At 34.5% G+C, this 13,551-nt stretch overlaps 1 protein-coding gene across 2 annotated transcripts in view; it reads right to left on the minus strand.

Annotated features, from left to right (window-relative positions):
- Positions 1 to 546: 546 nt before the first annotated feature.
- The window catches only part of LOC149903829 (uncharacterized), an 84,612-nt gene continuing 71,607 nt past the window's right edge, over positions 547 to 13,551 (minus strand). For both annotated transcript variants that reach the window (XM_090107745.1, XM_090107744.1), the window contains 5 exons: positions 11,119 to 11,399; positions 8,409 to 8,539; positions 3,024 to 3,117; positions 2,465 to 2,619; positions 547 to 1,149 (listed from right to left, as the gene is read on the minus strand). In XM_090107745.1, coding sequence (XP_089963871.1) covers positions 849 to 1,149; positions 2,465 to 2,619; positions 3,024 to 3,117; positions 8,409 to 8,539; positions 11,119 to 11,271 — 834 coding nt within the window. In that variant the 5' untranslated portion in view covers positions 11,272 to 11,399 and the 3' untranslated portion in view covers positions 547 to 848. The remainder of the gene's footprint in view (positions 1,150 to 2,464; positions 2,620 to 3,023; positions 3,118 to 8,408; positions 8,540 to 11,118; positions 11,400 to 13,551) is intronic.

The following is a 13,551-nucleotide window of genomic DNA, read 5'->3' on the forward strand; positions in this document are numbered from 1 at the left end:
ATTTTATTACTACGTATAGAGAGGACACCACGAACAAAATTTGTGCGACAAGCGCAGCGGCGCGGGCCGGCTAGTGAGTCATACACTTTGTAGATATTCTGCCTCTTATTACTTATAAATAAAAACCAATCAATGTAACAAAAAAAAAATTGGTTTGAGACGATTGACTCTAACTCGTGTTATAAATAGTGTAGTAGCGATGTCCTCTCGTCTACGTTATACGTAGTACATCGTAACTCAATGGTGTATCAATAGTTATGTAGGTGCTGCCTTTACTAATTATTCATAAGAGGAAAATGTTTGTGTGATATATTTTTTTGAGTGAATCACTGAACAGATTTTTATGAATTTTATTTATTAAAAATATTGTGGCACAAAAACAAAACCATCAACTGCCTGGTAAATTGGTAATAGAGAATTTCCTCAAATGACGTCATTACTCACTAGTTTCCTAAGCTTTTTCAAAAATTGATAAAGTATACGTACAGACAGCTACAGATACTTAAATTTTTAAGTTAAGGAAAAGGGATGTAGCAATGAAACAAAGTTTTTGTACAAATATATTTATTAGAAACATTTAATATAATGGTTTAATTATATTCATACTCTATGTTATATTACGCCAAAATTATTGTCAATATCGTTCAACATTACGCATTTATAAATAATATTAATATGGCATTTCGATATCTTAGTATTATTATTTACATTCATGATATTCAAGTACAATACTATATAACAATTAAAATTTCAATACATTATTAAAACATAACCTACAAAATGTAAAGCTGACATCATCTGTTTGCACAGATAAAAAATCGCACCATAAATGACAGTTCGTTCGGATACTAGTACCTGCTTAATTTGCTTTCTCTATCGGAGTATCCTTTGGCGCTTTCTCGGTCGGAATATTTGCCGTTATATTTATTATATCTATCGCTTGTGACACTGTGGCCATTTTGTCTGTATGGCTTTTCGCTGGCGCTGTAGTGTATTTCTGAAGGGCCGATGGTTTTAGACCAATGATGTGTCCAATAGAAGTCGTCTGGATAGCGCGGGTAAGGGTTCTCTCTGCACAGAACTACGCAGTATATGAGACTGCCCACGAGTGTGATGAAACCGAATATAAGGAAGATTATACCCAAGATCCTGGAACAAAATATGAAATGCTGTCAATACTGATTCTATTATATGGTTTTTCCTTAGTTTTTCTATTTATTTTTTAGATGGTTTTCCTATTAAACCTCTTAAAATTCTCCATGTTAAATTATATATGTTTTATTACTGGTATTCTACAATAAAGTGTCATAAATAAATAAATAAAATGATTTATTATTATATTGTTAAGCTCAGTAATCAATCAAGATCGGTCCAAATGCCTGAAAACACTACACTCTCAAACCTTAATTTGTTACTGTAAGGGCGTATTCAGAAAGAAAGCTTGAAACTTATAAGCGCTTATCGGCGCTTGTCAGCGCTGGTAACCCGCGCAGGAAAATACATATAATTATGAACATGACAAGCGCCGATAAGCGCTTATAAGTTTCAAGCTTTCTTTCTGAATACGCCCTAAGAGCATAAAGCTTGTTACACAAAAATATATCGAAAAATTAAAAGATATATCGTTCACTAGCACTCTTTGGCGTTTTGTTCAAAAAACACTACCAATTTATAAACAAGGTACCTAATTGGTAACTACATTTTTATCATATTTTACTTCAAAGCCAAAAATAACGGGTCTTTCAAATTGAAAGTGTAAAATTACGTCCTATCTTAATTATTTTGATGAATCAGCTCAATTTAACGTTAAGGAAAAACAGGCAATAATTTAGAGCAAGTGCCATAAACACTTTCCAACTATTTAACTCATAGCCTCCATTTTTTCTAAGAACGTTTCTAAATTAAAATCACAAGTACAATCGCGCTGAATAGAAATAACTGTCTGGTCATTCGTTTGTAAATCGATTTTTAATGTTCTCAAAATTCACTTGAATAAAGGTTAGGATCTACATTTAAAGAATTTTGTTTAGCGTGGGAAAGTCATACATTTAGTTCATTCAGTGACTATTGTAGATACGATTGGCTATGGTTCAAATTTTAATTTAACGGAGAGTGGAAGTGAACGATATATCTTTTAATTTTCGAAATGATATTTTGTGTAACGAACTTTATGCTCTATTTTTCTTTAAAGTAATAATGAAATGTGGTGAAACTTCTCATTTCAATTAAGCTACCTAATATTGAATAAAGAGGATGATGATGATGAATGATGATGCAGTGAAAATAATAAGTTTAGATTATTCGATATTGCCCTATGAGAAATTGATAATTTGGAAAATTTAACGTCACAATAGTAGTAGATAGGTATTTAGTTAGTTTCTGGGTTGATACAAAAAATATTAAATGGCATATTTTATGTTACTTACATCTTAGTTTATTTGTTGTATAAAAATAACTTCCTTACCAAACAAACAGCGGTTCATAGAACTGCAGTACTATAACGAAGCCCAATGTGACCAATATAAGCCCCAAATTGAGGAGCAGCATGAGGCAACACATGCCTTTCACGTTGGGGCAGAACGGGTTTGGGGCAGCCATTGCGTCTACTTTTACCCCTGCCTGTAAATAGATAATTAGGTATATTGTATAATAAATAGAAATATCAAATAATATTTATACTGCTTCAGTAAGGCTTCAGGTGAACTATATTTTAAGAACTAAAGAACGATAATATACTCAAATTTCTAATTCAAAATACTTTTGCACTCTACAATTCTACCATCAAATATGTAAGCCGACTTTTATCTACATACAAAATTATTGTGGTCAAAGATTCTACAAAACTGCATAATATATTTTGGCAGGCGTAGTGGGTGCTCTTTCACGACCTTATTTTACGGTGTGGCTTCATTATCTAAAATACATTTTATTCACCTGATAGTATATATGCTCAGCCCAGAAATTAGAATTATGTTTAGAAAGGGTTTATTTTTTCTAGGTATAATTTTATCAAAAATACAAACCTTCCTAGACACTTTGGAGCGATGTGTGGAAGCGACAGATGGCGCCACCGCGCTCCGGTACGAGTACACGCTGCGGGGGGCGCGTGACTGACGACTGCAATTTTATCATTATTATATTTTAATATATTAATTTTATAGGCCCTTAATTATATAAAAAACTAGCTTTCCGCCCGCGGCTTCGCCCGCGTTTTCAAAGAAAAACCCGCATAGTTCCCGTTCGCGTGGGATTTCCGGGATAAAACCTATCCTATGTGTTAATCCAAGTTTCCCTCTATATGTGTGCTAAATTTCATTGTAATCGGTTCAGCAGTAATTGCATGAAAGAGTAACAAACACACACACATCCTCACAAACTTTTGCATTTATAATATTAGTAGGATAGGATGTTGAATGTTGATTATAATAAAGATTAATCTCTATAGTCTATACTCTATACTATTTATTTTGTGTTCTTTTTGAAAATATGTTACTAGGTAATAACACATATTATATTATGTAAATTATACGTAAAACCTATTTGACATACCTATTAGGTATGGCACCTAAAAATTTTGATTATAATTTCGTTATAGTATTACAATACCTATCACTAGTGATTATGTGAAATCACGGATTTGACAATATACCTGCGACATTTATAAATACAGCTACAGCTCGCATCGTTTGTAAAAGTAGTAGTAACAATGTTATCAAAGCTTTTATCTCCATGCCAAATTTCATACAAATCAGTAGGTACCTAGTGATTGATGGTACAAGAAACAAAAGAACGTAGACATACTAACATCTCAATCATAATATGACACGTATGAAACTTATGAAATGTTTCATAATAGTTTTAATTTACAAAATAATTTAAATTCCTGTCCTTTGAAACAAATGCATTTGATCCAAGATATTGGTAATAAGATTGTTCTAGTTAGGTAAGTATATTTATTACCACATAAAAGTGTTAAATTTTTATGGCATATTTTATGGCATAAGTGCTACCTAACGTAGCACTTATGCCATAAATCTAGTGATTTATGAATGTAAATGGGTGTTAGATTCATAAGTTTACCTATAGGGATTATTTTTCAGTACTAATGTAAAAGGCACGCCTATCATCCTGTCAATAACGGATGTTGCAAACATTACCAGTTACCTACAATTAAATACGTTAAAATAATAGTATTCGAAATCGAAACAGTTTCATTAAAACAAATCGTGATACCGACAAATGAAAACAATCGACTGTCAGTAGTCAGTACTATATAACAGGAGCGTTCAAACTATAGGTATCGATATTCAATATCGATGTTATTAGAGATTTATACTGCCGTTCGAGCCTCAATAAAATATAACACGAAGATTAAATTGAACAAGTGCAGTCGGACGCAATTCAATATCAATGTAATGATCGAGTCACGATTCAAAATCGATTTGTTCTGGGCAAGGTCAACTCGGGATGTCACGGAATCGGTCCATTATGTAACTGACCGACACTGTACTGTACTGGCCGTCACGGTGCAGGTGTCGAACTGGTCGACAAAAAAGTGACATAAGTCTATTAGCATGTCGTTGGCAAGGTTTCGATAATTTGCTTGTGCATGAGAAGGTCTTGTACATTATTTTTTGTTTGTTTTTTATATTTTTAGGTAAAGTTCCGGTGATGTAATCGGTTGCGGAAATAGGGAAATAATGTACATAATAATGTTTGTTTTTCCAGTATTTTTAAGTTTACGTAGACTTTGATTGCTAAGGCCTTCTTAAAAACACGATGTAATGATGTGTGGTCATAACTTATAGAGTGCGTTGTGGCGCTAATCTATATCTTTACCTACATAGTAAATTATAAGATAAACTTTCACATTTTAAAATTACCTCATTATTGTAATAAATGTTTAGTCCCTAATTCGCTATAAAAGTTATTCAGGTAACCCTATTCACCATCGCGCGCTTTTCAATTTTGGAAAATCGTACCTAAACATAAGCGATAAGCAAAACAGCCCAAGATAAAGGCCGCCATTTCAAAGTCACGGCCACTCAATGTTACGTCTAATTTCGCCAAGAAAAGCATGTACAGAGCGATGTAACGGGCAAAGCTTATCTTACCGCTAGTCGCTCTGTAGTCCTCTCCTAATTCCGACAAGCGGCCGCGCCGTGTTCAATTATTAGATTCGTCCTCTTAAAACTTGGACGGGCGTTTTTGCTGCGTTTTTTTAGGATTTTGTATGGAGAAGAATCGCTAATGGTCTTGTCATGTCTTTTTTCCTTAGACTGCGCCGTTAATTAAAGCATTTAAAGGCCTGAGTGTATGCAAAGTAATAAGTAGTTACTTAGTTACTTACTAATTTATGCCAAGACTGACTTTTGCAATAGATACGAATACATACTTGCATTTAAAAAGTTGGGAGTCATTTGCATAGTCGAACTATTTTGGTTTTATTTAGATAATTGACAGCCGATATTTATTCATAGAAAATTTTAATAGGGACAACTTTTTAAGTAGACACAAGACAATTATTTAAGTAAACTTATAGCATTCTCCACTACACATTACACATGCAAATAATATGTTTAATAACCAAACGCCGCGATCCAACCGCCCGTCCGCTCTTGTAAGCAAAACCGTATAAACGGCGAGATTGATGCAAAATTGGCGATGCGCGCAATCGCATGACGCATGCATGATGTTTATTGACATCACATTGTAACGGTGGTGAGATGGGAACATCTACTGGGCCTTCTTTACAATGGGTAGCGTTGGCCCAACAAACGATCGTCGATGTTTGTGGCCAATACGGCGATTGTGAATAAACTTCTACAATAACGGCCCATCATAGACATTTAGGCCCTCTACATTATCATGATGGCCTTTACTCGCCCAACACTGCCCATTGTAAAAAGGGCCCATACCAATAGCCAGTGATTGCTTCAACTTGTATTATTGTTGACAAGCTGAGACCGTGAGATCTTTTGATATTATGTGGTTTTAAAAGCTTTGCAAGCTATCATATATAAATAACTCTTATCGTTTACTGCAGATTATTATTATTGCAAAATATATCGTTTGTACTCTACTATTCGTGAAATTACTTGAACCTATTGGTGAAAGCTTTTGTTTGCAGAAACAAATTTTAATTGTATACAGGACATTTTTAAACGAATAAACTAGTTCTGTCTTTCTTTTGTCTGATTTTAGCGAGAATTTGATTGGAAGGTACCTAAAAAGTATATTTGTTAAAGCTTAAAATAAATTTTCTTTGATTCCCACGTGAATAAAGTCCCGAGCACATCAAGTGACTACAACAGTACATCAATTTATTCGATGTAATAACTATATTGAGTGTCAAATCCATTCTAAAAATGTTCCCAGCGTGGCTAATTAAGTTTACTTTCGACGAATCCTTTTTAACCGTGACGGCTGTAATCATTGCCTCTGATACACTTTGGTAGCCCTTTGATACGCCGACTGTGAATTACCGACAATTTCACCTTTGTATATGAAGATTATAAGAAGTTTTTCATTTACAGCTTTGTCATTGGGAGATTTAATAGATTCTCTAGCTATCGGGACCCGGGGTTAATTTCATGCAAAATTAAAAGTAACGCACAATATACTTTTTGTACTCCGTATTCAAATAAGCTCCTATTACTTTTTTATTCTTTGACAGTCACAATTTAAAATGAGCCAACTTATAAATACAGCACAAGGAAAAACTCATAAAGATAAAATAATGTAGACAATATCGTAAATGCTAGAATGGTAGGTACTGTGTGAATCTAATATTTTCTCTTTTTCTATTCTCTACACACTTTGAAATAAATGAATTTTTAGTCTTCCGTCAATCTGCTACAAGCTATTATTTTAATTAAAGCAATATCTTGTACTGGCTCACCTACATTTTTGACCACGCAAGTAAATCCTGCTCTAAAGCTAGTATAAACTAAACAAATCAAAAACCTCTTTACATCTACAGACACTTGAATAATCCTCTCTAAACATTGTATTAAGTTTTTTATCTCTACCTTTTGTCCTCTTTCTAATCTCTCAAGCATGACAATTTATTCGGTCCTCCTTTGACGTTAAAAGGTGGACATCTCATTTTGTTCGCATGACTAAGGGGTTCGTGCCTTGTTAGCTTTGCTTATTAATTGGAAACTTTCTAAGCATAAAATCGTCTAATATTTATTGGTAACGGGACAAGGCTCTTTGTTTATATTGGAATTTATTGATGGACTTTATTTTGTCAGCTTCTTGAGAGGTAGACATTGGATTCGGAATTGTCTTAGTTTGATTATTTAGTCAGATTTTCCATTTACAATATATAAATAAATATGGTCTAATTAAAAAGTCGTAAGTTGAGTTAATGTAAACCATGTAAACAAATGAAATTTGTTAAAAAAATATGAATTTATGTAGATTGTAGAGCCTATGAGAATAAGTTAAGGCAATTACATTTTTGGCTTTCAAGCGAACAATGAATGTAATGTCATATTGTAATCTATACTAATATTATAAAGCTGAAGAGTTTGTGTGTTTGTTTGAACGCGCTAATCTCAGGAACTACTAGTCCGATTTGAAAAATTCTTTCGGTGCTAGATAGCCCATTCATCGAGGAATAAAATAATCATCAATAGGCTATATATATATCATCACGCTAAGACCAACAGGAGCGGAGCCACGCAGATGAAACCGCGGAGCGCAGCTAGTGTTATCATAATCTTAGGTCACTCTTTTACCACAGATTAGAGAATAGTTACTTCGTAACAGATACATCACTCCCATACAAAAGCTAAAATACCTACGCTATATGTACCTACAAAATGCGCCGCAACTCGGCTGCAGTAAGAAATGTACTCTACGAACACGCACCGAGAAGCGAGTTTCCCGCGCACGCCGCGTGATTGCGTCATCAAACGAAAACTTTAGGGTTGTACCGAGCGCGTAAATTAAACACAGAGTTGCTGAAACACTTAATTTTTTATTGTTAATTATATTTGTTACATTATACAATAAAAAAAATGAAATCTTATTGATAGTAGCTGTTGTTTCCTTCGGTTTCACCCGCGTGGACCCGCTATATGTGTCTCCTGGATAAAAAGTAGCCTGTTCCTGTTTAGGCAATTGAAAAAAAGACAATTCCTTGTTATTCACTCTTGAACTCCGACACCCGTCCACATCGCAATAACCGGGCATCTTGGTAGCGAGCGCGGGAAACGTGACGCGGGTGCGCAGTCTCGCGTGTGCCAACCAACTGCCGCTTGGGTCGGTACCGACCTACTGTGCGGTAGGCACTTATAGCGCGACCTTGAGCGAGTGACGGAGGCCTGCTTTTACGCTTAATTCTTCGACTTTTAAAATACCAATTACACTATCTCTTAAAAAGAGATTTTCATACGTACCTGATTTCAGACGGCGGTCTGTAAGCCGCGCTTGTGACATAGACATCAGACGCGGAGTCCGCGCGAGGCGAACCGTTCGCGTGGCGTCTGCCCGTGCGGTCTGAGGGGGAGCGAGTTCGCTCGTCCATCGTCTGGGAAATGTTATTTAATTGTGTATTGATATGTAATAATATGTACTATTTATATATGGATAGTGTATTACAGGGTAGAGTAGGTATGTAATAATCTAGATTTCAGAAGCGTTTTTTATATAGACATCAGACGCGGAGTCTGCGATTTGACGGCAACAAAATCCTTACAAATATTAAGTTTTAAACTTTTTTTGTTTCAAAACCATTATAATCTAATGATTCTAAAATAATGTTATAAGTTCACTGTTATTTTTTTTAATGCAATAGTGTGTTTGCAAGTAGTTATTTCATGTCGCAAATCGCAATGTAAATTCGTAAAAATGTTCGGAGGCTAAACACTTAGCAGTGGTAATATTGTAATACTGTGGCAGTGGCATATTATCTTTCACCGCTGTGAATCATCTCATTCTACAAACGGATTTCCCGTTTGTAGAATGAGATGATTCCTATGTTATGTTTGTTATAATATCAAACTACAACAAATAGGCGGAATATAGCGGAGCAGCTATTAAAATGGATTAAAAACCGGGAGGCACAGCTAGTAAAGAAGAACTAGCTATTAGAAACTGGATTAATTACTGGTATTTAACGTGCAGTTTCTATGTTTATAATAATTAAGGATACGTATAGATATTAGTAATAAATTATTATAATGTTTTGGACTTAAGTTTATAATCGTGTAGAGTTAATTCATATTGCATGAAGCAAAATTTCATAACCGCATTGGACGATTTTTTTTTAAATCTCTACCGACCATAATGACGTATTTTTATATATTTTGAATACATACCAGAAATAGATAAAACATTAAACCATAGATTTATATAAACACGACTTCACATAGGTAACTTGTTTAAATGACTCAATAATGAGCTCATTACGCAAATATTCTCTTTAAACCTGTATTCACCCACAGGTTGACGTATCACATGATGTGATCAAAATAATGCATGACACAGTATTGGAGTTACCGCTTAATACGCAATAACATTGTTATAGTATTGGTAGTTGGATTAGATGGAATTCAACAGGGCTCGAGTTTGGTACAAGTTAGTCGGTAAACATTGGGAGAAAACCCTATGGCCTATACCGTTGACCGTTGTAAGTATAGGTAAGGTTCTATTAACACTCACAATTATACTGAATAACTAAAATATATATACATACGCAGTTTAATGTTCTCTGTAACTTAGTGTTTGCCAGAGGCATCGTGTTTTTCAAACTAATACATTTATTTATATTTGTTTAAAAGCTGGAGGAAGTAGTAGCTATATTGTCCCCAAGATATTCAGCTCTTCGCCAGCATAGGATCCTATATTTGAACGTTTTGGTTATGTATTTGGTTTTGCTTTTCAGGTTGACTGCTTCAACTTTCCTCAAAGGCAACATTCTATGGGATGACATAGAGCATGATAATTTAAATTCTAATAGCAATAGCAATCATTGCGTACATTGCTCTCCAAAACGCGATCTCTAATCGCTTGCACACACGCAATTACGAATGTACAAGAGCGCACAGAACAACGTTATGTGTTTTGGTAGCATTTTAATCGATTCTAGACCCAAAATAAACCCGTATGTGTTCTGATTTATGTGTGTTATTACTCTTGTTATAGCCAGCGATATTGTTTCGCAAATTGTTTTTATGTTTTAAAATTTACGTCTCATTAAAATTCTTTATGTTTTTTCATTACTTTTTATAAGGCGCAGTAAAATGTTGTGTAAATATTGCTCGCCTTGTTAACATATGATTTGCTAACGTACACAATGCTAGAATTATGAGCAATCAGGACAATGTCTTGGATTTTTTTAGAAGAAGGCCAATTGTTTTCTGTTTGATCTGGTTTTTGTCTAATAATTATGCGACTGATATATTTTAGTTCCTTAAATGTTTCCCTGGTTTTTGTTGTTTATTGTTCAGCAAAAAAATACAATACGAGAGGAAGGACGAAGTACTAGGAAAATAAGCGTTATGTGCAAATGTAAATTAAAAAGCGGATTTGAATAAAAACATTATTTTGATAGGATCAAAGCGAAGACATGAAGACAGTACTTTACTTTCTACATTATTAGGTATTGTTATGAATAACTAGGATACAAAAACAATACTTTACGCTCTCTGAATTTCAAATCGTTTAAAACTGTACCGTTTAAAAGTGAGTTTATTTGAATGAACAAACAGATGTAGTTTTATTATAGTCTGTTCGCGAATTTATTAGAGGAAGTTTTACGTCACTACTTCGGAACGTAAATTAGTGCGGGACGAATGAACTTGTTTGTTTGATTATTATAAATAATTTCAATTTTATTGACATGATGTTTTGCCCACGGTACGCATGATGTAAATGTTTTTGTATGGGGAAACGTTTTTATTGGGTTTCTGCGAATTATTTGAGGATACTAGAAGGTGTAATCTTGGAGATGTAAAATTGTTTTCCTAGAAGTACAATAATAATTAAATCAATTCAATATGTTATCTGGTAGTTTTCAATGTGTTGCTAAACTAAAACGAATGTGAATTGAAGGGAACATACTAAATTCATAATAATGAGTAGGTACCCTATACAGAATTTACATACCGTATATTCAGATAAAGTTCTCTCCGAAGGCGCGCGATGGCTGTCATTTTCATCCCTTGAAGACGCTCTGTGCAAATAGGCTCCAGACGAGGGCGAGTCCACACCCGACCGGTGCGTCGCCACGTAGTGATTGTTCTTTAGTTTATGCGCCATTTTTACTCTATGTCAGTGACATGTCATTTTCAAAAGCGCGGCAACCGCATGCTTTTTTTTTATTCAGGCGCGGGTCACTCGAAACCTATCATATTCCAATTTCGATCTCCACGTTTATTCGCCGCTACCTGTAACAAAGGAATTAGTGTGACCTTTTTGTGATAACCTTGACGCAATTTGTGGTTAGGCGATATTGACCTATACATTCCACTTGCTTCGATCGATATTCGATCGTGATTGTGCAATGTTTTTGCGCTCATTGTTTCCTACTTCACACGTTTTTATTGAACACTCTGATAGAGCAATTAAATGTAATTTGACAAGCTTCCGATCTATGGATAAGATTAATGCGATGATAGTAAAAAATGTTTAAAAAACAGACGTCGGTCGTTTGGAATGAACTAGTTCGTATTTCCTGAAGCAAAAATATGTAGGTTAATAACAATTTGTCGTAAGATTTGAATAGTTTTTTTGATTGTTGCAATATGGTTTAGGGGGAAACCGGGAGACTTGCCCAGGTGGGAGAGTTGAACCACTTTCAATAACTTTTTAAATTAGGCTCCAAATTACGCCAAGTGGCAAACAAATAAACGCGCGAACCCGGCAATCCCAAGCAACTCACAATTTTGAGTGATAACAGACGCGTTCGAACGTGAGTTCCGAAAAAGTGGTTTCATCGTCGCGGAGTGAATTTTTTTGGATTTGTTGTTTTAATTGCTATGCACGCATTTATGACGGTATGTATCAAACACCTACGTTATTGCATTACTAGATTATCATATTTTGTCGTATGTTCAGTGTTGTTCTCCTGTTGATAGTGGATTTGTTGGAAAAAATCAAGATATGGCCTTGGGTCGGGTTCGGGAGAGTTGAACCATTCTGCAGTCGGGAGACTTAAACAGTGGTTCAACTCTCCCTTTGCAGTTTGTATGGTACAATTAAGTTAGCTTTTGTTTTGTTTCAGAAAGAAAACGCCATTTCAGAATAAGCCTAAGGAAGGTAGTCGTCGCAGGAAACCGTTTACTAAGTCTGAGATGGAAAGCGCAGTCAGAGAAATAAAGAGTGGCAAATCTATTCGTTAAATTGCAATCACGTAGGAAGGGATAGACAGAACCACTTTACGGTATTACCTGTTAGGTGAACAAAAGTTAACGCCTTTGCAAGTCAAAACTAGCATTCGATTACGCCAAATTCCTCCAAATTGAAAGGAACATACAAGAGGCAAATATTGAAGAAAAGAAGATATAAGAAGTCTGAGAGTGAAACAGAATCAGAAGAAGATATCTTTAATTTAAAAGTTCTAATGACGAAGATTGGGAAGAAAATAGGGATGAGTCTTGGTTTTCCTTTGTTTGTCAGTCTGATGAGATATTGGATATATGCGTCTTTGTGTTTCTTGTTGTAGGTACATCCATGAGGTATGTGTCGGCCTCACTAAAAATGGCGTAGAACTTAGAAGAGTTAATTTGTCACAATTGCAAGAAAATGTCGTTACATTTTGTTAACAAATTGAATTACTAAACCTATGTTGATTTTGCATATGCAATCTTTGAGACTGATAGCTATTCTTAATTAATTGTAAGAATGAATGTCTTTAAATTAGTTTTGGTAGATTTATATAGCAGTAGATACCTCAAAACGAGCATTTAATTAATAAAAAGAAGCGAATGTTATGTTAAGGAGTTGTTCTGAAAACATTTGGTTAATTATTTTCACTAAATTGTTTAGAAGATGATTATGAATAATCTAGTTATTGTTTAATGTGTCTAAAAATACATAACTAATGGATAATATGCTTTATTTGCTTCATTTCCCCTCTCTAAAAAGGTATGGGCAAGTGTCCCGCACCTGATGGGCAAGTGTCCCGCCGGTTGGGGAGACTTGAATCAAAACTCATTTTTCATTACAACTTAGTTTACTACGTTCTGGTTGCAATTTTTATTTTCAGAATAGTATAAAATCTTAGCTAGATAATAAGGCTTCCATATGGTGTAGATCTTAAAGCTCTCAAGGTCACTGATCAGATTTTATAGAGTTTTTAGTAAAAAGCGGTTCAAGTCTCCCGGACTCCCCCTACCTTAAATTTAGACTTTGAATTTTTTAATCAAGATTTTTTCACATTTCAAAATACTCTCAAATGAATGAGATATTATTTTTTAATTTCCCTAAATTTAAGATGTTTTGGAATCTATTACATTATTGTACCAACTACAAGATACAAAAAGATACAACTACAAGATAAAGCGAAAGAAAAAAGTATGCTTATTGGACTGCCTCTTT

This window comes from Colias eurytheme, chromosome 12, assembly GCF_061535395.1.
Source record: "Colias eurytheme isolate Ceu_HAF_F1 chromosome 12, ilColEury1 Martin Lab GWU primary, whole genome shotgun sequence".
Classification (NCBI taxonomy): Eukaryota; Metazoa; Arthropoda; class Insecta; order Lepidoptera; family Pieridae; genus Colias; species Colias eurytheme.